This window comes from Stegodyphus dumicola, chromosome 2, assembly GCF_044657685.1.
Source record: "Stegodyphus dumicola isolate Sdum_Otavi_A_Nest chromosome 2, ASM4465768v1".
Classification (NCBI taxonomy): domain Eukaryota; kingdom Metazoa; phylum Arthropoda; class Arachnida; order Araneae; family Eresidae; genus Stegodyphus; species Stegodyphus dumicola.
Genome location: NC_140769.1, coordinates 142773552 through 142798199, shown reverse-complemented (window position 1 = coordinate 142798199; position 24648 = coordinate 142773552). Strand labels below are relative to the sequence as shown.

The following is a 24648-nucleotide window of genomic DNA, read 5'->3' as shown; positions in this document are numbered from 1 at the left end:
GCCTACATCACCAGTGAAACTAAATTGGCTAGGAGCGTGAGAACTTGAATCAATTATACACCACTGTCGAACACTCGAAAAATCTTCCTCATCGCTTGAATCGTCTTCTGAGCTTGAAATACTGTGAACAAAGTCTTCATCAGATTCAAAACTTGATAAGCTTTCTGTATCACAATCATAATCATCATCATACCTATCTAACTTTCGCTTTTGAGCCATTTTACTGTACAAACACCCTAAAAACCGCGCCAAAATACGTATAAAATGAACAAGGTCAAAAAAAAATCCACCTTCATTATGCAAAGAAATTCATGGAACTCGTACTGCCATCTGTAGACAGTAAAACTAACTAAATTTCGCGAGTAGCATTACTTTGAAACACAATCAGTGCAGAATAAAAATGGCGAACGAAGTCAGCTCGTCAGCGCTTATTGGGAAAAAATTTCACTATGCGAGTAGTGCTCGTTACTAACCATTTCGGTCAAAATCTTGCTCCCGAGCGGAACTTGTTTGCGTGCATTATGAAGCACGATTCGATTGCAAGCTGAACTCGTTCATAACCATCAAAGGGTTAAAGAGAAGGAAATTGATATAAATTAGCCAGAATGTCTGCAAAGGCTTCAAATTAAAAAGACGCATAAATATTTTGTTGAGTACTGTTGCTACACATGTTTTGTAGCTTTTAATGTGTAATTATTCTAGTATTGTTTAAGACTAAGTGTTTGTGGCAAAGCCTCGAGGGCTATCTGCCTAAGGAGAGAAATGCCTTCGTGGAGGACTTTCTAAGGAAAACTGCCTCGTATACAAGTTACACATGGGGAAAACCATGAAAACGCCCATGCAGACGGCCCGTTCATGAGTTTCGAACCTCGGACTGAACTACCAGTGTTTAGCTACTTTACTGCTCGGCCACTGGTGGGCCAGTATCGTTTAAGAATCAATGTCATAAATTACATATATTTTAAACTGTGGCATGTTAATAGATTGTGATTTTAACATTGCCTTTTTAACAAATATTTTTAAAAGATAAATTTAATAGTGGCCATGTAAATCTATAATGAGTTAGGTTATCTAACTACTTAATTTAATTATTTATAACTAACTGCTTACCCTTAAAAATTATCTGCGTAATAAAGCAAATTATTGCCTGTCATTAATCCTTACTGTGGTCACAAGACAAAACACAAAAATGTAAAAATTAATATAAAACTTATTCTTCGCATCTAGTGAAATTTAAAATAATACGAAGCAACTGATCACTTCTGGTGCTTTATTGGCTTATTGAAACCTTAATGTATATTAACTGGGTTTCAACCTCTGGAACTCTATGCGAAGCTACGACACTAACTGCATCAGGCAGAGCCCAACTAATTTTCAAAACCTGCCAGCCGTGCCTACATCAGGCCTTTCAGTAATGTGTAGTAATGTGTAATTATTCTAGTATTGTTTAAGACTAAGTGTTTGTGGCAAAGCCTCGAGGGCTATCTGCCTAAGGAGAGAAATGCCTTCGTGGAGGACTTTCTAAGGAAAACTGCCTCGTATACAAGTTACACATGGGGAAAACCATGAAAACGCCCATGCAGACGGCCCGTTCGTGAGTTTCGAACCTCGGACTGAACTACCAGTGTTTAGCTACTTTACTGCTCGGCCACTGGTGGGCCAGTATCGTTTAAGAATCAATGTCATAAATTACATATATTTTAAACTGTGGCATGTTAATAGATTGTGATTTTAACATTGCCTTTTTAACAAATATTTTTAAAAGATAAATTTAATAGTGGCCATGTAAATCTATAATGAGTTAGGTTATCTAACTACTTAATTTAATTATTTATAACTAACTGCTTACCCTTAAAAATTATCTGCGTAATAAAGCAAATTATTGCCTGTCATTAATCCTTACTGTGGTCACAAGACAAAACACAAAAATGTAAAAATTAATATAAAACTTATTCTTCGCATCTAGTGAAATTTAAAATAATACGAAGCAACTGATCACTTCTGGTGCTTTATTGGCTTATTGAAACCTTAATGTATATTAACTGGGTTTCAACCTCTGGAACTCTATGCGAAGCTACGACACTAACTGCATCAGGCAGAGCCCAACTAATTTTCAAAACCTGCCAGCCGTGCCTACATCAGGCCTTTCAGGTTTGTTCTGATCAGCAGGTTTCTCTCTAGACAAGCAGCAGTGGTGACAACAGCCAGTCTTTTGTTACAAATCATGCTGATTATGATTTTACTTCTCATTTTAACCTATGCTGCTTGGCATAAAATCTACCTACTATTTACTAAACCTCTAGACTGAGAAAGTATGTGGCAAAATGAGACATAAAAGAAAAAATCAACATAAAGCTAACTATTAATTTAGAAGTCAAACAACAATCTTAATAAATCTAACTGTTAGTAAAATGTAAATAAAATGTCACTTATCTTCTTTCTAATATGTCCAACTATTATAAGTGTAAAATATTTAATGCTACTTGATAAATTTCATAAAGTTTTATTTTATTCTATAACTTATTAATAATTATGTTAATTAAGTTATGTTTAATAGTAATGCTGCCTACTTTTGTTTCTTGGACAGTATTACAAAAGTGAAGTTCATGCACAGATAGTATTTTTAATTGAATTTGTTCAGTTCCCATTTGCTCATAGGTCCTTAATTTTTTTCATTAATTGTCCTTAAAAGTCCTTAATTTCCGTGTGCAGAAAAGTGTACGAACCCTGTTATCTAGGATACTGTTCTGATGTGAGCACCGAAGTGAGAAAAGTATATATGCATGTGTGTCTGGATGTTATTTGTTTATGCATGTATATATATATAAATATGTACCTATATAAGTGTACCTTATATACACATATCTGCAAATACGTCCATACACACATGCATACACACTTACATTTCTGAATGCGATCCCCGATAGCAGAAGAGTACCTTCTTTATTTATTTCCCATATCATGTGAATGTTTCTAAATTTCTCACTCTAGTTCTTATATATATTTTCTGTATCCAAAATGAAATTTAATGATGAAATTTTGTTGTAACGTAAGGACTATTACCCTGCTTGTGTTGTCAAACTTTGAGTAACTCAAATTAAAAGGAGCAGGGAGAAATTCCATGTTTACAGATGTTCTGGGAAAAATTAAAACTGATTTTGAATCATACATTTTAACATTTAATGTAACTTGCTGTTCTGTATTATTTCTTTTTAAAATTTTCTTCAAACATTAAAGTGCTTTTCAGTATTTTGGTAATTTTGCATTGAAAAGTGAAATGCATGTATAAGTCTTTGAAATAAAAATTCTTTGTTACAGTTTCTAGTAAAATTCTTTTAGTCTTTGAAATAAAAATTCTTTGTTCAAGTTACATTTAATTTTCTTTGCAGCAAACACTTAGCTTTGACAAAAATAGATATTATTAACATCTCAAAGGAGGTGATGTTTTTTACTGCAGGAATTTTTCACATTAACAGAATGGAATTATAGTCTTTGCTTTTCTGAAAATTTTGTGGAATTCCTCGTATCTAAGGAAATCTAGTGGAAAGCATACATACATAAATCTTTTCTTTATTCATTAACTGCAAAAGTCCCTGCATAGCTTGAATTTGTGATAGAATAATGTCACCCCTTCCATTGGGCATTGGAGGTTCGAATCCCGCGAACGGGCTGGCTGCGTGGGTGTTTTCGTGGTTTTCCCGATGTGTAACGTGTATACGAGCCAGTTTCCCTTAAAAAGTCCTCCACGAAGGCATCTCTCCCTTAAGGCAGATAGCCCTCAAGTGCTTTGCCGTATTCTAATAAACCAAACCATTGGGCATTGCTTTCTGAACATCCCATTTCAGATATGTGATTTTTGGCAAGTTTTTAAACTGTAGCAAAACTATTAGCAAATTCATTCTGAAATTATATATTAAGTATTAGACATATAACTTGAAAAGATAAATAAAAATTTTATGCATTTTTTAAATATCTTTTATTTAAAAAAAATAATGATTGATTCTTTCATTGAATTGTTAACTTTTAATCTGTAAGTTTTTGAATTTATATATTATTTAATTTTAAAATCCTTTAAATTACTAGGCAATAATCTAACTCATTTTTTTCCCTTCTTACCAGTGCTTATTTAAATGTACATTTTAAAAATATTGCATTTCTCTCCATATTATGTTTTATAATTAACTTTCAGATTTGCGAGGCTTCAGAGAATAGACGTACAAATTGCTGGTTGTTGTGCTTATTTGCGCTTCAATGCTGTTACTGGAGATGCCATGGGAATGAATATGTTATCAAAGGTATGCATATCTTGCTGCTTTTCATGATTTATGTTATTAATCTTTAGAATGTGATACTTTGTGAAAAAGTGTGTGACGTGTCACTCATAAATATGGCCACCTTCTAATGAAGAAATTCAGTAGAAAAATGTGACAGTGCGGCTTAATCTTTGACGGATCTAGTATTTGCTTCAGATATAGTTCAGTGGAAATCGGGCAATAGATTTAAAAAAGCAAAGTTTAGCAATAAGCATGCTTTAGCATTGGTCTTGGAAAACATTTTGACAAATTTCCTCCTCACCTGGAAAATCTAGGAAATAAAACGTAGTCAAGGTGAAAATGTAAAAAATTTTCGAAATGTTGGGATAATCGGAACTTTTCCAAAAAGTTGGGGTGGGGGCTGTTATGGATCAGTCCTCTCCAATAATAAAAACTCATGTTTTAAATGATAACTATAAAACAAAATATTTCAGTATTGTCTCATCTAAAGCAGAGAGCTACTTGTTAATGCCAAGGCCTTTTACTGGACCTTTTCCACACTGCAACTCCACATGGCTTCCATTTTGGTGTGCCCATCTTCACAAATTGAGATGTAGTAGTTTAATTATCACTTGATAAATTCACAAATTGTTGTTATTTTCAATCCCAAAGGAATGTTTTTACTTCCTTGTACAAAAATAAAGGAAGTATTGTAATTACGAAAAATTCTGGTACTATATTTCAATGAAAATATCCATTTTGACCACTATTGAATGCAATTTAACCATGTTTCTGTGTGACATATATATGTAAGGACAGAATAAAGGACTATGTTTCTCCAAACGAATTAGAAAACTGATTTAAAATGGATTCAGAAGAGATTTTTCCATGGCATCTGTACGTATGTATGTATCTCACATGACCAAAAAAGAATAGCCTCAGAACTTTGAAATTTTGTATGCAGGACTGCTATAATATGTAGTTGTGCACCTCCCTTTTTGGTTGCAATTAGTCGCACCAAAAGTATAATATATACCCACTTTGTTACTTGGCTCTATGAGCTCAGTTTTTTTAATTTTTATATCTTAGTAAATTGTGCATTTTTTGCTTTAAAAATGATTGAATTATGATGTTCTTATCTTCCGGTTAAGGTTTTTATTCCTTTAGTTAATCTGCATGCAATAATTGTAGAATTATAAACAATTTAAAAGTTGTTTAAGTGCAGCTAAGCCTAATTTTTGTTTACCATAGTGACCATTTTTGTGTACATTTGAAACTTAGCAGAATAGTGAATTCAGTTTCTGCACATTGTGTCTTTTTGGTAAGTAGGACCAAAAGGAAACTTTTAGTTTTGTGCACCGAAAAATCTGCCTTCATGCTTGCTGGCCAAATTGTTTGTTTTTGACTAGAAACTGTAATTTTAATTGTAAAAATTGTTTATTTTTGATTGTTTTAATTGTATTTGATGTTTCACGTTTTTCTAAATCTTTCAATTTTTAATGAAAATATTTTGAGTTTTTATGTATTTTTGCCTTGCCGAAAAGTGAGAACTGAATTAAATGAGAAATATATCTCTAACGAAATTCGAGAAATGAAGATTAAATAAAGTGCAGGAAAAAATGCGTATAATTTAATATTCCGTACAAGGAAGTCATGTGGTGTACATATCTGCTGTTTTTAGTAAGTGCATAAAATTATTCTTAATTTGATAATTAATACATTTTGAAGTCAGGGAAATTGTTCTGTTTGTCTAGAGAAAATGAGGAAAAATAAAAGTTGAATTTTAGTGGGAACCTTGGAAGAATTATGAGATTGAGCTCCATTCTACAGAAAAGGAATAATTTGTATCACATAACTTAAAGATAATGTTAAATACTTTTGCCTAAATATTCCATATCAGCTAAACTTTAACCACTTTGACTCATATCAGTCAAACTTAAGAGATGTTTAAAATTTTCGGTTTGAAGAACATAGATATTTTGTTAGTAAATTTGAAATTAATAAAATTTTCCAATGCCAATTAGATGTTTTGTCAGTAAATTTGAAATTAGTGAAATATTCCAATACCAGTTTTGTTAATCCTTTAATATCATTTTTCCCTACCCCCGTTTTTGCATGTGTTGTTTTATTTTGTGGTTATAAACTTTCTGTACTATATTTTGCAGATTAATCTATTATATATTGCTGTTTGGTATTTATAGCCTTTAAAATGTCATAATTAATTAAAGGTTATTTCAATTTAGGGGGCAGATAAAGCTCTTAACAAGCTGTGTGAAATCTTTCCTTCTGTAGAAATTATAAGTCTTAGTGGAAATTATTGTACTGATAAAAAACCAGCAGCTATCAACTGGTATGTAGCATTTTGTTTTGTAATTTAACTATTTCTGCTTCCTCATAAGTTCAAAAATAGTTTAGGGCATATATTGAAATGGGACATTTCTGAGGTATATATGATATATTTCTAATAATTTTAGGATTCAAGGACGGGGTAAATACGTTGTGTGTGGAGCAACAATCCCAGCTGAAGTAGTCAGAGAGGTAATTTTCAAATGTATTATTTCTCAATACAAAATTTAAAAAAAAAAAAAAAAATCTGAATTGATCACCATTGCAAATAAAAAAAATATATACTGATATCTTTTAATATTGTAACTGGCTAAAGACTGGTTTTTAGATAAAAATTTTAATTTTTTTGATTGAATGTAGGTAATATTGATTCTAGAAAGGAAGTATCATTTAATACTTCTTTGTAATAATAGTAACTTTGAAATAATAATTTAATGAATATTTATTTTCTCCTTTCTAGTAGAAATAAAAACTCAATAATCATTATAATTAAAAATTATACTACATTGCTTACTGCATTTTTTACAGGTATAAAATCATTTACATTTTTTGCAAACATATTTACCATATTTAAAACACTTTTGAGTCTGTTAACTTTACAATATCTAACCTGATATGTTTTATATATGCAAGAAGTTATAGTATAATTAGTTGGTGTTCCTCCGAATTTGGTTTTCATTCTTATTTTTCACAAGTATTTCATAACCAGGTGCATATTTCTTCTTCTAATTGAAATAAAAAAAAACCTTCCCTCAATATATTTTCTCCTGTCATTTCCATATACTAAGCATAATATATAACTGTAGAAATATGCAGGTGTAGACATATATGTGCAGGAACATACAGCATGTGGAATATGCATGTGCATAGTGTTCTCTAATCCGATAATTTTATAAGGCAGTAAATTTTTCTTTTATTCACATGGCTGGTTATGGTAGATGTGGTTGCACTGCATTACAAAAGAAGCAAAAAAAATAAATAAATAAAAGAAATATTGTAAATCAATAAACAAAAGAAAAATTGATTGTATATATATTTACTTAAATTTGAATATATGCCGTTTTCCAAAAGTTTGTGATGGTAAAATAAACAACAGTGGAAAAGCAAAGTTTTGATTAATGCCAAATTGCATGTGAAGGTGGCAGATGTATATATGCATGTGTGTTATAAAAGAAAACAAACATTATGAACATTATGTTAAGATGAATATTTAATTTCTGTGAATTATATAATGATGTCATATTTAGGTTATTAACATCTTAATGTTTAGAGCTAGAAACAAATAAAACGTAAAAGGTATGTAAACCACCCCAGACCTTCACACAAACTTTGCTGCAATTGCCTATGCCTTCAGTGAGAGGATCAACCATTGCAGATGCTAGTAATGGCCATTCCTTAATTAGGCCAGTTGCCACTTATTAGAGACTGGCTGGAGGAGGTAAACAGCACTCCCAAGGGAACCCGAAATATTTCCAATGGTGTAAATTTAATGGTAATGGTTCCAGGAGAGTACTGTAGCCCCTCCATACAAGAAATGCCCTTGCTTTACTTGTTGATTCAATGGGAATGGCATTATCATCTATAAAGGAAGAAATGAGAACCAATTGCTGCAACATTGTTTTAGGGTGGGTTATAGAATTTCATCCTGGTGCTGGTGCCTTGCAGTCATAGATGTGTAGTGATATCCCACTGAAATTCCAGCCCACACTGTGCTGCCACCTCTGTATGCGAGTTGTTCTGAGCTTGATTCTGTACGTCTTGTTCTGTCCAGACACTTAAATTCATATTATCTAATTCCATGTCGAAGCTGGACTTACCTGTGAACAGGATGGTGCACCAATCTGAGGCATTCGAGCAGAGATGTTGACAATACTTTAGTGCAGCACAGAACCTTGGTACTGAAGTGTGCAGTTCTTTCATGTAGTCTTCAGTGCATAATGCTGTCAGATATTGTGACAAGTGTAACAAATGACGTTACATATTCCTTAGTGTAACAGCTGTGAAGGTCACTTGTCAATTCTATTTGGTAACCCTTCATTGACTGGCACAGATGTCTGGACAACTATTTGACATGTTTGGAATTGTTTCCATATTCAAGAAATAGTTGAATGATCAAAGCCAATTAAAGGAGTGACATGTTTCTTTGACTCTCGGGCTTTGATGCATCTGATTGCTCAGTAGCCCTTACTATCTGCCCTTTGTTTTGTTTAAGCCATGAAAACTCAAAGATCATCAAAAAATATACCTCCTAAAATCCTTTAGAATGCTAATATCTTCAATGACTGCCAAATTCGCATGTGTTCAAACAGTCAGTTGTGATTGGCTGTAACATTAAGTATTTGCTTATTACTATCTGCATCCACAGTGATTTTTCAAACATTCACTTTTCAAAAATTGTTAATTTGCATTTTGCGCTGGATTTTTGGAAGCCAGTGTCATATGTAGTAGTTAAATCGTGTAGTAATATATTTCATTCAACTCAGTATTTGTAAGTACTTTAAGTAAGTAACTTTATTTTAATGTTATTCATATCATTTAACCCCTTAACTGCTGCGAAAAATGTACAAGATTCACTCCCCAGTGCCATCCGTTTTTACACATGAACGCGTAGTTGTGCGATGTATTAGGGAGAAAATAAGTGCATGGTTTGCTGTCTAAAAACTGTTTACTTTCACAAAATAAAGAATAAAAGAAAAATTAAAATACAAAATTTAATGTTTAAAGTAAAAGTATAATAAAAAAGATGTAAATATAAGAAAATCCCCCAAAATGGAGTTTCGATCAATTTATTTTTAGACGAGTAAAGTGTAGTATCAGGTTTCAATGTTGTATCTTGTAAAATCAGTACACCTAAATAGAAAGTGTGGAGGCAGCATAAGCAAGTTTTTCATATTAAGTCATACCCAGCGTCGATCATCTTTGGGGAATAGTTGCAATCCTCTTCATGTGATGTAATATCGTATTCTGAGGTGTTCGATTGTGAAGATGATGGAAAGTAATCCTCTATTTCATTGTCATACCTATTCGTAAAAAAAGTACTTTTTACTCAAACAGAAACATGAGCAATAAGTGTGCAGTCATTAGTCATCACTGTCAGACATATTCCTAAAAAAAGCGCCTACTTTAAACTGTAGTAACAAAGTAAACGAAAATGAAAGACACAGAATAAAAAAATATGTTTTACTCAAACAGAAACATGAGCAGTAACTGCACAGTCATTAGTCTTCACTGTCAGCCATATTCCTAAAAACAAGCACCTACTACAAACTAGTAATGAAATAAATTAAAAAGGAAGAGGCAGAATAAAAAGAGAAAGACGACCAATAATTGTGCAGTTGTTATTTTAACCGTTTCAGAAACATCCCGCCTCCAATCTCCTTCCCCCCATCTTCTCTGAAATAGTATCCTTCTTTATTCTTTGTCAAGGTCATTGTGGTGTTACATTCCAAAGCTTTGTGAATAATTTTACTGGTATCCGCACAAAGCAAATGATAACATTTTTAATATATATATATACATACACACCCGGGGCAGTTAACGCATTGACCAAGTAAGGCATATATCGGCTGAGCAAGGCCTGCAGCAGTTAAGGGTTTAATGTGGCTTCTTCCCTCTAAATTTATTTATTATTAGTTAATAATACTTTAAAATTTCAGGCAATTTTCTCTGTCATAATCCTGAAACTAATTCTAGCAGTATGATGACATGCTATCACAAAATTTAATGCACATATCTTTTGCTTATGTATACTGCTAAATATAAAATACCTGAATTTATTTTAAAATTTCATTAAATAGATTTCTTTCTTTAAGCCACAAAGTGTCTCCAAAAAAATACATTTTTTAATCCAGATTGGGCAGATTCTAATCTCAATCTTTAGTGGAGAAATAACTCCTATTATTGTTATAATAGTTTATAATAGTAATGCTTTGGGGATTATATATAAGTCATGTGTAATTGGCAAATTTTTGTGTTTTCAAATGGTACCATTATTAATTTACCTCTCAGCACAACCAACGTGCACTATGTGGACAGATTGGAATTTTGTTCTCATCTTTGAGTGGCAACCCTGTGATAAGTTGGAATTCTGGGTACCTAAAATTTTAGCCTGAAATTAATCTTGTTTTCCCAAATTATTTGGGATCCTGGAAGGAGGGCACATCAAGAATAATATCAAATCATTTGTAGCACCTCACTGGTGAATTCAAATGTTACTTCCCTAATTTGTGTAATAAAAGTATTTAAACAATGGATTAGCCATTATTTTGGGTGAAATAGCTTGAAGTTTATCCCAGAATAGCAGAGCTATCACTACAAATGTACTTACCATTTGCAAGCACTTATTTGCACAAAAGAATTTTCAGCAGTTGTAGCATTAAAGACAAAGTATTGAAGCAAACTCAGTATTGCTAGTGATTTACGTTTCACAATTCCCCCCCCCCATCCAGAAACTGAATACAGTACAAATCTGAATACAGTAATCCAGACTCGTTGAGACTTCAGCGATTCCGGATTAGGGTTTTTTTCTGGATTATAGATCATCAATTTAAATATATTAAGATGGCATGCAGAAATTATACAATTAAAAATATGAAGCCCTAATTTATGAAATAAAGAGTAATTATGATCTAAAGGGTATCAAAATTTACAAAAAGCGTAATATTTATTTGTTTACTTAAACTTGTTTACTTTTATTAAACATTTCTTTCAGTGTAAGTTGTTTAAGTTGCTTCATTCTTTTGTGCTAATACTTTCTCTTTAATTCTATAAACAGACATAATTTCTTGTTCAGTTACAAAGTTCCACTGTTCAAGTCCTATAATTGCTGTGTCGAGAATACTAACTAACTTGATAGACATCGAAACATGCTTTCACTTTGTAGATCCTTTGGCAGCTCCAGAATTGGAAACTCTTTTTGACATAATTGAAAGTTCAAGCTTAATTTTTATGAATTGCTCTAACAGTATGCAAAAAATAATAAGCCGGATCAAATTAGAAGATTAAGGAACAGCGTAATCTGCAACATTAACTGAAATGCCTTAGAATCAGTAAAGGTAATTTTAGCCTAGCTTATACGGTCTGTTATACATTAAACGCGCATGTGTAAAGCATACAAAAAGAAAAAGTTCATGCCTTTGAGGTCCGGATTATAGATCATTCCAGATGATGGACGTCTGGATTACGGACTTTGTACTGTATCTTGTTAAAAACATGCAAGTGCATCCATTTCATTGATTTATCATTTTTCCTCCCTCTTTCTTCTTACCATATATGTCTGAAACAGCGATTTTTAAAACCTTTATAAATGATGTTTTTGTTCTTATTGTCCCTTATAGGTAGGTAATATTATTATTATTAGGGAAGGGGACACAGGAAGTTTCATTTTTTGCAGTAGGAATGTGTAGCAAAAAAAACTCTGGAAACTCATGTTTTAAAGCATTTCTTCTATAATTTCACGAGTTTTTAAAGTTTAATGAAGTAAAGAAAACTGCAAATAAAAATTTTCAATATATATCCCTGTGAATGTAAATAATCCTGAGAAACTATTTCAAACATTTTCAATTAAGATATTGGTATGAAATTTAGGGTTGAGATTTACCAAAATTTTTGTGGTCTGCTTTCCTAACTATAACTGTTAACTAAAAATGTTTTGACTTGAAAAAAATATGCACTTTTTCATTTCCTTTTAAAGTTACTTAAATATAAAAAAGGGGAGAATATTTTTCAATTAAAAGGCAACAGTGATTTTCCCCCCATTAACTTAATTTTGATTTATATTCAAATTGAAGTTGATTGATTATGATAAGCTTTTACTATTAATTAAATACCCTAAAGTGAGAGCTTCAAAGCGTATGTGTTTTTTTTTTTTTTTTTTTTTTTTTTTTTTTGAAATTCCACTTCCACTTCATTGAATGTATAGTTGTATGCAGAAATTAAAGACAGATTTGATCAGAAGCTAGATTTTTGATTGGTACAGTAAGGTATGGACATGTATTACACATGATTGGGGGGAATTAGTGTCAGAAGGGACATGGAGCTTGCACATGTACAGTGCAGGTCAGCAATTCGGTGAAAGTTGTACAGTGTACATTGGTTTCAATGATAACGAGTTGCTATGGCCGTGTCTTACGAGTAACTGCATTCCTAGAGACATAATCTGGATGGCTTACCCAAGTTGCATCATCGGGAAGTTGGAAGAAGGTCGAAGTGGGGTGGAGGAATTCAGAATCGCTCACAGCATTGTTTCAAGAGCCTGGAGGGCATTTTCAAGGCAAAAATAGCTGTTTGAACTTCAGCAGTGGCCATCCACAAGCAACAGCAGCTGCTGGTGTTTGGTAAATTGTCCTACAGGTGTCAGATACTGGGCATACTGTAATTTCCGGAAGAAATGCTGCGGCGTTTACGTGTTTAAAACTTAAATTTTCAGCGGGTGTGGCGTTTCTACCCATGCGTCGTTTAGGTGCACTAAAAATAAAATATTTCCTATGATGGTCATTGTACATAGTTTGGATGGCCTTGTCATTGTGCATAGATTGGTGCTGTTCCCACACAAAAGACCTCTCAGTTGCTTTTTGCGAACGTTATTTTGTTTACGTTCTTTCCCTTGAATGGACCTACATGCCTTATTCACCCTAAACGAGATCTCAGAACAATAACATTCTTCCCCCTTTCAAATCAACATTCTCATCAGTTTGAATAGTCTCTCTCCTCTGCCATTCGATGAATCTTCCAGGACCCATCCTCTTTCCACCCCTGCCTTTTCTGCAATTTTTTTTCAAAGGCGGACACGACTCCACCTGCCTCGCAATAACGAACTCTGACGTATTTCCCCTTCAGCATGAATGGATTTTTCTTGGCATTCTGCCAAATACAGATCCCATCAGTTAGAGTACAAGTACTTGTTGGATAGTTTTTAATTAGGGATCGGAAAATTTTTGAAAATGTCTCTAAACGGCACAGAAGCTATACATTTCTTACCTTTAATTTATTTTTGAGTTTTGGTTTCATTTCATGCATTTTTCTTAACTGGTATGTCATATATCAGGACTTAGGTTGAGTTTTTGCATCTATACAGCCCACGACGACGTCATGCGCAATTTAATTTATTGCGGCGTTTCTATGTAATTTTAATTTTTTTCCCGCCATTTTTCACGAGTGCGGCATTTATGCTGATGCGGCCTTTCTTCCGGAAATTAAGGTAATCGCAATGCACATGCTGCTGGACACCCAACATTATATTTTTCTGTGGTCAGGAGGCTGTGAAAATGTGGTCTATATGCACAATGACCAGGATGGCGTGTGTTGTTAACACTTGTTTCTGTAGAACCTGGAGCCCAAAATTGGACGGAATAGAAGTGGGGTCGAGTGCTATTTATGGATGAGAGCCAATTTAATCTGATGAGTGATTCAGAATGTAATCTGGAATCTGCAAATCTGGAAAGAGAAGACAACATGTAATCATCCCTCTAACATCATCGAAAGGGGACCATTTTGGAGATGCCAGAATTCTCGTTTGGGGTGGTATGCTTGGTAATCATACTGTGTTCCATTTCTTCCAGGGAGGTTCAGTCATTTGTGCTTGCTATTGTACCAATGTTGTTTTGTCTTACATGCATCTGTTTAGACATGATGTGAGTCTGGACTTCCTCTTCATAGAAGATAATGCTACACTTCATAGTACAGTAACTGTTGCAGAGCTCTTGGAAAGTGAAGATATTCACTGCGTAGATAGGCCTGAAGGGCCCATGGACCTAAATCCCATAAAGCACTTATGCGGACCTTTTAGGGAGACGGTTGGCAGCACACAGCTAATTGCCAGCAACAGACTCATTGCTCGCAGCAAGTTGTGTGAGGGCTTATGTTACAAGAGGAATGGGTACTATGCTTCAATGGCTCCTTGACAACCTTGTCCTCAGGATAGACAGACATTGGTGCATTGAAGTCGTGTGATTTTATATACCCTTTTAAAAAACGGATTTTTCTTGGTGCTGTGACATAGACGATGTTATCTGCCCAGTTGTGCTCGGAACTACCTTTTCAATAAAGTGTCTTTTTATCCATTTGATACCTTGTTTGGATGGTTTTGCTCATTTGTCCTATATTTTCATATCTAGGAAATCTTAGGTATGAGTTAGGTCAATGTGAAACACATCTGTAGAGCTTTACACTAAAAAATATCTTGTCCTTGAATTTTGCACGCCGGTGTTCTAAGGACTTTGCACGCCGGTGTTCTAAGGTAGTTCTAAGGACATCTAAAACTGTCCTTAGAACTATTTTTTCTCCTCTCACCAACTATGAAAATTTATTCCAAAAACCACCCATTTGTATCCTAAACCCCAGGGGGATCATTTCTCTTGTGTTTTTTAGTCTCTCATCTGAAATTAACAAAGACTATACCCTAAAAGAACAAAATCAAATCAGCAGTTTTTCCATTTCACTTAGAGATGGACCTAAACTACATTTCTATTTCCCATATTTTTAAGTGAGCTTTTAAATTGTGTGACCTTATCACACAAAGGGAAGAAGGTGTAACCCCCTGTATGGCAAATTAAATCTCAATTACCTCTTTTCATTTTCACTGCATTCTAGGATTTTGGAAAACCCAGGCTAACAGGGCACATTTAACCCCCACGATTGTGTAACATTTTGATGACAGACAACAGTTTTGGAATTGATGAGTCTTTTTCCTGGGAAAGAGTGATGTGCTGAAATTCAGATTTTAGCTTAGTAGGGACAAATGAGAAACTCGAGTGGAGTAAACAAAGAATAAAAAGAAACTAATATACTTATATTCAGTCCTAGCATAGGGTCAACTCCCCATCCTCCCATGAACATAATATTGAATCCTAAACAACTTGTAAATTAATCATAAAAAAATTATTGCATCATAAACTATTATAATATGAAGAAATTCTGTCATCTCAGAGAGTAGAAAAGAACACCGTTGCTGCCATCTATTAGCATGGTACCCTCAATATGGGTGCCAGTATATATTATATACCGGTCTTAAAATCGTATAAATAATCTTCTGTTAATTATCACTTCTGACCGAAATACAGTAAATATATAAGATTCAGTCTGTATATGTCATATTGGCAGATTTTGAATTTTTTCTTCCCCACCAATAGAATTTATGAATCTTCAAACATGATACCTTGGAACAAGGTATATTAATTTCATAACTGCAAAATATTGAGGATTCATAGGGTAGTGCTACTATTTAGAATCAAAAAGAAATACTAAAAACTTAAGATTACAGGTTTTGGTGTAGAAAAATTAGCATTTTTAGCAGGTTAATAAATTGACAAACATCTGGTATATCTCATATACAGGTTCCCTTTAAATGGTTAAAACGTATTTATTTAAAAAAACTATTATTGATGTAATGAAAGGTCAATTTAAATCTCTGTATATATTTTCTAGCTTATTGAAAAATTTTAATTTAAATTGTTTTTAGATAAACATTTATTTAGAAAGGTTGGTTCTTAAAGCATTTACTTGAAGAATTTAAGAAGCAATATTTGGTTGGCCGATAAGTTTTTTTGATTAGTTTGGGTTTCCACAAAAATAAACAAGAATTGAACAGCAAATCAATCAATAAGGTATTCTCCGTTGTTGTGTACAGCTTCTTTTCAGCATTCAACAAGCTGTTCGGTGCCTCAACAGCAGAAATCACCGGATTTGGACTTGGAAGAAATCATTCAGCCAGGCCTTCGGTTCCACGATATTATTGAACAAAACGGCATGTAGTGTATTCATGGAGGGTCGGAATATATAGAAATCGAAAGGCACCAAGGCGGTAGAATAGGAAGTATGTTTCAGCACTTCCTAGCCAAGCTTTTGAATGACTTCCTTGATTATATTGGTGATGTGAGGGCTGATGTTTTCATGCTGCAAAAGAACACCATGTTGCCGATCAGGTCATTTTTGCTAGATAGCATTGTTGAGTCATTGCAGGGTAAGTTTTACATTCACTGTTTGGTTCTGAGCAAGCAGTTTGTAGTAGATCATGCCTTTCCAGTCCCACCATATGCACAATATCATTTTATGCAGGTGAAGATCTTATTTTGCTTGCAGTGTTGCCCGTTTTTGGGGGGCTAAACCATTCTTTGTGCTGCTTCATGTTGCTGTACAGGCATCATTTTTTGTCTTTGGTAACAATTCGGTAGAGGAATCTTTCTATATCTCTATATGTCCATAAGTTGACCGATGACAGGCAAGAAAACCAGTGGAGATCATGGCTTTGCAGTGGCATCGCAGAACATGCGATACAAACTCAAAAGTATACAGAAAACCGCCGATTGGCGAAAGACATTTTAAACCTGTATGGCGAACTTACAAGCTGATGGAAAGGGACGAGTTTTTCTCCTGCTGTCTGTACTTCACTGTGATGTGAATCCCGGTGTCGGTGGTTGGGCCGTTCTCTGTCGTTTTCAGTCCATTATAGTGCTGCCAGCTCTGGTAACTAAGTTGTTTTTTTTTTCCTTCTTAAATTTGATTAGTAATTGCTATATGTCTCTCTTAATTAAGATTGCTGTTGTCCATTTAATTCTATCGATCCTCTCTTAGGCACGTGTACCTCAGCTTGTTGTTGTCGTTCAAAACATGCTGAACCCATGCACCCCACTTTTAAACCTTTCCCATTGAGTGAACGTGATCCTCTATGGTACTGTGGAAGCATTCCATTATCTCTGCCAATTCCCTTGACATTTGGCATGGATTTTCATGAATGAACTGATTCCATTCAAACATAATGGGGTGTCCAGTGTGATGCATGTCTTTAAGGTCAAAATTGCATTTTAGAATCACTTAAATCAATTCTGAGCCATCCTAAGGGGCATCACTTCTTTGCTGTATACGTAACAAATGTCTCAAGCAGTTTCTTTGGCACCTCAATTAAATGCAAAAAGCAGAAGGTATTGAAAATGCTCTTTTTTCTTGACATGACATTCTATTGTTGACATGACACCTGTAAAAAACAGAAAGTACAGTGTAAGTCAAAAATGAATGCCACAATTTCATGAATGCATTACATAAAATGCAATAAAGTTATTCATTGAAAATGTACATACATGGAGGTAATATAAGCAAATTTTGAATCTATGCCTCACAAATGTTCAGTTTGCGTTCCTTTTGTTATACGGTATACATCAAGTCTCAAATGTAATTCTTGACAAGCTTTGTGCAGCATGTCTGTATCGATGCTGGCAACAGCAGCTGTGATATGACACTTACATGTGATCTTTTACGACCCCACCCCAGAAAAAAAATCGCTTGGGTTGAGATCTGAGGCTAGACTTGCTAACATGAAATTCAAGCACACAAAATGCTTTTTGCTGTTGCGTCGCCATTTTATAAAGGCATTGTTTTTCTGCCCCCTTTCCTTTTTGCAGAAACACTGATGACAATTTGAGTTCCAGTGCCATCTATTGATGACTATTCAAAACTTGCTTATATTACTTCTGCCTGTATTTAAATTTTTAATGAATACATTTATTACATTTTGCGTAGTGCACCTATGAAATTGGACCATTCATTTTGACTTACTCAGTATATTGGGGTTAAAAAACTAAATTAACTGTTTTGTAAACCTCACAGTTCTCTATCAATTATCATAAAACACATTATCAAAACAGTTTATTTCACTTGAAAAAAAAATCAACTTATCAACAAACACGATAAACCAAAACAGATTCTGAGGGAGACTGTTTACTGGTTATTAGCTTTATTGTAAGTAGCTTATTAAAGTAATAAAACTTACACATATTCTCTTGCTGTTTTTGAAATAAAAAGTATTCATTTATGTTTTTCTTTGATTATTTCCAGGTCTTAAAAACAGATGTAGCTACTTTAATAAAGTTAAATATTCAGAAAAATTTCATTGGTTCTGCTATGGCAGGAAGCATTGGTGGATTTAATGCTCAAGCTGCTAATATTGTCACTGCTATCTTTCTTGCTACAGGTCAAGTAAGTAATCTGTATTTTCATGTTTATTTTTTTAGTTTTTTGTTTGTATATTAAGTATTCACAGACGTATATTGTCAAATTCCAAATATTGAAACTAACTGGTGCCATGATTTTTCAAGGTAGTAACCCCTTAATCATTGCATATTTTTATAAAAGTCTTTAAAATCATCAGATGTTTTTTACTGTCCCATTTTATTTTTCACAAAATTTTATGTTGTTTGGTTTTACTGGCAGTATGTGTTTTGTTTTTTTGAAATTTTATTTAACTATATAAAATTCTCTAAAATGCATTTTTCATTATTTTTGGGTCCACAATTGGAGTGTGTAAAAAAAACACACATGAGAAAAATATATCTCGGAATTGCATCCAAATTCTTAATATTAAAATCCTCTTTTTCAATAAAGCTTATTGTTTATTTAAAAATAAAAAACTATAGAATTAATTTCACATTTTTTTCCCTCAACCTATCTTTTCTGGTTACTGGTTTCTTAGTATTGCGTGATGACAGGTGATGATAGACTCACCATGTCATTATGAATTCCAGTTATGGTTGGAGTTGCATCAGTAGTGATACTAACAAGTTTGTTTGTATCAAAATTATGTGCAGAATACGAAATTAAAATGGAGGATAAAATATCAGCTTCAGTTGTTCGCCTTTCATTTCCAACAAGTGCTTCAGTTACTTCAGGAATTCCTTTAACAAACAATAGCAGCTGACATGTTGACGTAATGTATGTTAACTCATCAACTGCTAGAAAAGTACTTAAATTTGGTGGCAGCAATTTTACATAACATCATTATATAAATTTTCAATTTTTCTTTAGTGTTGTTCTGCTGAGACACATGTTTTTAAATTTCTTCATAGCTTCAGGGCATACTTTCTCAGTATATACACTCCTTTTCAAAATCGCCATCAGTAAATGGGCAGCCACTTTTAGTAATTAAGGATACGGTTCCCATACTAACTTCAACACAGTTACCTAATTGTGAAGATGCCTTTGTAAATACATTCCTTTTTTCAACGAGGGAACGGCGAAGCCAAAAGTGCAACAATGCAAAGCAAATGAATGCGGCACTTCTGATCCCAGCAAATATTTTTCTCTTCCTTTTTACTAGCACATGTGTGCAAACGCACTCGTGTCACATCATACCAGAGACCCTTCCTCAACTTGTGCGCCGTACAGACTAAGAGCAGTTTTCGCGCTCAGATGGTGAAACTTACTAGAATAAATAATGAAGGTGGAAGCAGCGAAATTTTTCTTCTCACAACCCTTTCTAGAGACAACCGATATGTCAAATCGCAACAAAATTTTGAAGCTGGCCACAAGTTGTGCATCCCCAATTTACAGTATAGTTTAATGGTAACAAGAGATTAAGCCTCATTACAATATTCGTGTAAAATTTATATCTTGAATCATAAAGGTGTAGGCGCTTAAATAACGAAATCAAGCAGTCAAATCACAATATAAAAAACATATGCCTTTATAAATTAATCAAAAGTGCCCCCCCCTTTTTTAATTATTATTATTAATGACATCAATTTGTAGATGAATTTTGTAAAGAATATTATTTTATCTCTTATTCCTATTGATCTATATAATAAATTAGAGTACTGTTCTGTTATCGGGACTGGATTCAAACATTTTTCCACGTACATATGGATGTATGTATTCATGTATGTGTGTATATATGTAGGTATGTATGTGTTTACACATATATGCACACAGACGCATACATACATTCCTGAATCTGGTCTCAATAGTAGAAGAGTATCTAAATTACTTTTCTTTCTTTTTTTTTAATTCGTTAATCATGAGTTATAAATAAAAGCTTATTTTATAAGAATCTTTTTTTTTTTTTTATTTCTTAAACAACTGTAAAAGAGAAATTTCTCTATTTCTTTTCACTTTCTGACTGGTAACAAATTTCTTGTTATGTTAGAACTAGTGTAAGGCCTTTATCATAAAACATCAAAAAGAGTTGTTCCCACGCTATTGAGGGTCATTACCCGTTGCCATCAGGGTTGGAGGGATGCTTGTCTCCTTAGTCATTTGGGGGTGAAAGTAAGACAAAAATCCGGGCTAGCTGCTCTTTGATGTAATCTTAATTGTAACACAAACATGGGTAAGCTCATTTTCGAGAGTATATTTAAATTGCAGTCTTCAGTAACAATCAGTTAAGTGACCTGCATAAAAGAACGAGATAATCTGAGTCAAACTGTTAAAGGGTTAAGAGATATAAATTGCCAACTGAAAATTTTGAGGGAGGTATAGAATTTTAGGAAGGAAATTTGTTTGAAAAATCAAATTGTTTTTCTAATAAATTTTAAGAGACAAAATTGAAACAATGACGGAATTGACTATAGCCATAGCTAGCTTAAGGAATGAGCATTGATTGATGGAGAATTTATTAATTTCTCATATGGGGGGATCTTTTTTTTTTTTCTAACCAATTTGTATAAAACTACATTAATAGCAGAAGTTCTAAAATTCTTCAAGCATACAGATTTTATAGCAGAACTTGAGCTCGTGAAGAATGAGTATATTACTGGTTGTTTTCAATGGAAATTATAAATGTTGTGTTAAGAAGACAATATATTGGCAATAAAGGGTGAAAAATGTCTTTCGATAATTAAAATTCAAAATAATTCTGTTTTTAAGAAAAATCTTAGTCCTTTTTTGAATATCAGCATCTAGAGTACTATGCATTTTATATCAATTATATCTTAACGTATGCTATGAACATACATGAAAAGCATTAAAATAAAAAAAATTTCCCCCACCCCACTCACCTTCCATTTTCATTTTAGGGCTTTATGAGGCCTTTTGTTATGGAAAACTTGAAATTCCTGATAGCAATCGTCACAAAACTTTCAGTGAGAGATGACATAAACATAAAAACAGTAACTCAAAGTGTGGTATTTTAAATCATCTGCAATTAAAAATAGTGGAAATAAAGGAGTGTGTGCCGTATATTGGACAATATAGTGCATCTGTAAGTTATGACATTACTGTATTATAGGTACATTTCTGACAGGTGGCATGTGTATTATATGTCGCTGATCTAATTGTGTAGTGTGATACACAGCACAAAATTGCTAATGAGTATTGTTTGAGTAACAAGTATGTTGTACAATTAGCCAAATGGCTTATAATTCATTATATTATAGTATAAATATTAGTGGTGTTAGAATTACAGTAGTCCCCAAGCAATGACATGGTACCAATGTGCAGTAATGAGCATGTGTACACGTAGTGTTACCCTGTTAGAGCAACAAAGTAATTAACTCCCATTTTGTTCAAAATACAAAATAACACTGAACTAAGTGCAGCAAATAATCATTGCTATTGAGACAGGTGGTACAGTGGAATACAGTGTGGCACATATTTGGCAGTGTATGTACACTAAATTTCAAAAGGTGTGTAATATAGAAAGAAAGCATCCATCTTCACATGCATACAGGGTGGTTCTAATTAAAGTTACCCTATTTAGACCTATATAAACATCAGCAAATGGACTGGCTCCATGTCCTGGATGGACTGGATATTTCAGAGTTGCCAACTCTCCCGATTTAGGCAGGAGACTTTACACCCACCAATACGATTTTTAACATATTTCTCCCGACTTCTCTTATTCTTAAAATTTCTCACGATTTTTATGTAGCTTGGCCCCCCAAAATGTTATGTACTTCATTATTTGCCCCCCTTCCTCCCAAAAAAGTTTGTTTTTTCTAGATGCATATAAAAAAAAATATTGATGTCGAACCAATGAGGTATGGCACATTTCTGCTATGGGTATGAGAGTCCGAAAATTTGAGTTCCAGTTCTTCAATGAGAATTAAGCTCCACTGCGGATCATCTGGCATATATTAGACAATGATCACAAAGCAAGATCGAGATTGTTTATTTCGTTCGTCTCGCCAGTGAACAACGTAAGTTTCACGTGCTTCCCTGAAACAACAATCTTCTGCTTTAGTTATGTCTGCAAAAATTGTAAAATACTCATTTACTTTTCAAAAATCGTACCCAGATGACTTTCCTTCTATTATTTTGTCAAGGGAAATGTAATATTGCAATGTGTATCGTTTGTCATTGTGATTTTTTGATTTCACACGGTGAAATTGCCAATGTTCTTAAACATGTGCGTTTACAAGGGCTACGTGTGTTAGGCTGGAAAGAAAATGAAATTTTTCTGTGGAATCAAAGGACCAAAATGTTAAAGGCAGTTTGTGTGATCTCTGTATTTTTACTGAAGCACAACCTGCCTCTGAAGGCTTCAGATCATGCTACAGCATTTTTAGAAAGATGCTTCCCAGCAGTAAAATTGCTAAGAAATGCTCAAGTGCAAAGACAAAAACCTTTCTAAAGTTAAAAACTATAGGCAGTTTTTTAACATTTTTATTTTCAGATAATAATTAGTTACTATTTAAAATTAATTTATTATTAAAAGATATATTTTTCTTTCTACATATTTTTATTTTAAAATTATTTTTGTCGTTGAAAATTCTTCTGATTTTTGAGTGTCATAGGTTGGCAAGTATGATATTTTTTGTGATTTTCTCCATGTGTAATGTAAATTTCATGAGTTTCTGGTACAGAGTCCTTTATGAAGTTATCCCTTTCCTTTGATACAGAAGCCCACCTGTGCTTTGCCACATTCAAATTGCCTAACCTAACATAATCTCTGTACCATCAGGGTTATACTGTATTGTTTTAGTGCCATGTTGCAAGTCATAATGGTGATATATAAAAAGATGTATCATCTAAGTATTATTGGTACTCTTCTGTTATCAGGACCGGATTTAGAAATGCTTGTAGGGATGGATTGATGTGTTCAGTGTATGGCATACAGAGTGTATGTTGTATTTAGTTCAGCATTTACTTGTTCAAGAACCAATATAATATACACTCTTTTGCAAAAAAATCGAAGCACCATGAAGGAAGTGGTTGTTTTTGATGAAAATGAATATGTGTATAACTCGTACACAGATAATAAAATGATTAAAAAATCGAGGTCATAGTACCTGTTCACTGCTCACAGTCACCCATTAGTAGTTGGACGAACCACCACTTGTGGCAATGCATGCTTGGAATTCATCAAGGCAAGGACTGTTAGAGATTCCTAATGTCATCCTATGACACATTCTCATCTGTTGTCGCTCCAGATCTGTGATATTTTGTGGTGCCCGAATCTGACTGCCTAACATATCCCAGTCATGCTTGATTGGTGAAAGGTCTGGTGACCTTGCTGTCCAAGGAAGAGTATCAACCGCATGGAGGCAGCCCAGAGATGTGCAAGACGTATGTGGCCTGGCATTATCTTGTTAGAAAATGGCCCCGAGATGACATGCCATGAAGGGTAATGAAACTGACTGCAGGATGATATCAGCATGTCATTGAGCTGTTAAAGATGTATGGAGGATGACTAAAGATGACCTGCTATCATAAGAAATAGTGCCACACATCATCACGCCAGGGGTTATGGCTGTATGCCTTTGTAAAACAAAGGCTGATTGGGACTGCTGGCCCCATCCTCTCCAGATATGAACATGGTGGTCGTCTGCTTCAAGAGTGAAACAGGATTCATCGCTTAACCATTTGAAGGGCACCAGTATATAATATATACCGATTGTTTATCAATTTTTTAACGTCCAAAAAATGCTAATTTTTCTACACCAAAAGCTATAATCGTAAGTGTCTAGTGTTTGCTTTTGATTCTAAATGGCAACATCACCCTATGAATGTTCAGTATTTTTCAGTTATGAAATTAATATACCTCGTCCCAAGGTATCATGTTGGAAGACTAATAAATTCTATTAGAGGGAAAGAAAAAATTCAAAATCTGCAAATATATGATGTACACATGCTGAATCTTACATACGAGGGCTATCCAGAAAGTAGATTACGTTTTGGAATAAAAAAATAAACAAAGTATAGGAAACAAATTTTATTATATACAGATGAAAGCCACACTCAAATACTACTTTTCTACATAGTCACCATACAAATTAAGGCATTTATCGTAGCGATGTACGAGCTTGGAAATTCCTTCGTCGAAAAATTCAGCCGCCTGCGCCTTCAA

At 33.7% G+C, this 24648-nt stretch overlaps 1 protein-coding gene across 5 annotated transcripts in view; it reads left to right on the top strand.

The window, feature by feature from the left end:
- Window positions 1-24648, top strand: part of Hmgcr (HMG coenzyme A reductase) — a 206407-nt gene that overhangs the window by 169750 nt on the left and 12009 nt on the right. For all 5 annotated transcript variants that reach the window (XM_085811156.1, XM_085811159.1, XM_085811158.1 and 2 more), the window contains 4 exons: window positions 4190-4295; window positions 6497-6603; window positions 6728-6791; window positions 18426-18566. In XM_085811156.1, the coding sequence (XP_085667282.1) occupies window positions 4190-4295; window positions 6497-6603; window positions 6728-6791; window positions 18426-18566 (418 nt within the window). The remainder of the gene's footprint in view (window positions 1-4189; window positions 4296-6496; window positions 6604-6727; window positions 6792-18425; window positions 18567-24648) is intronic.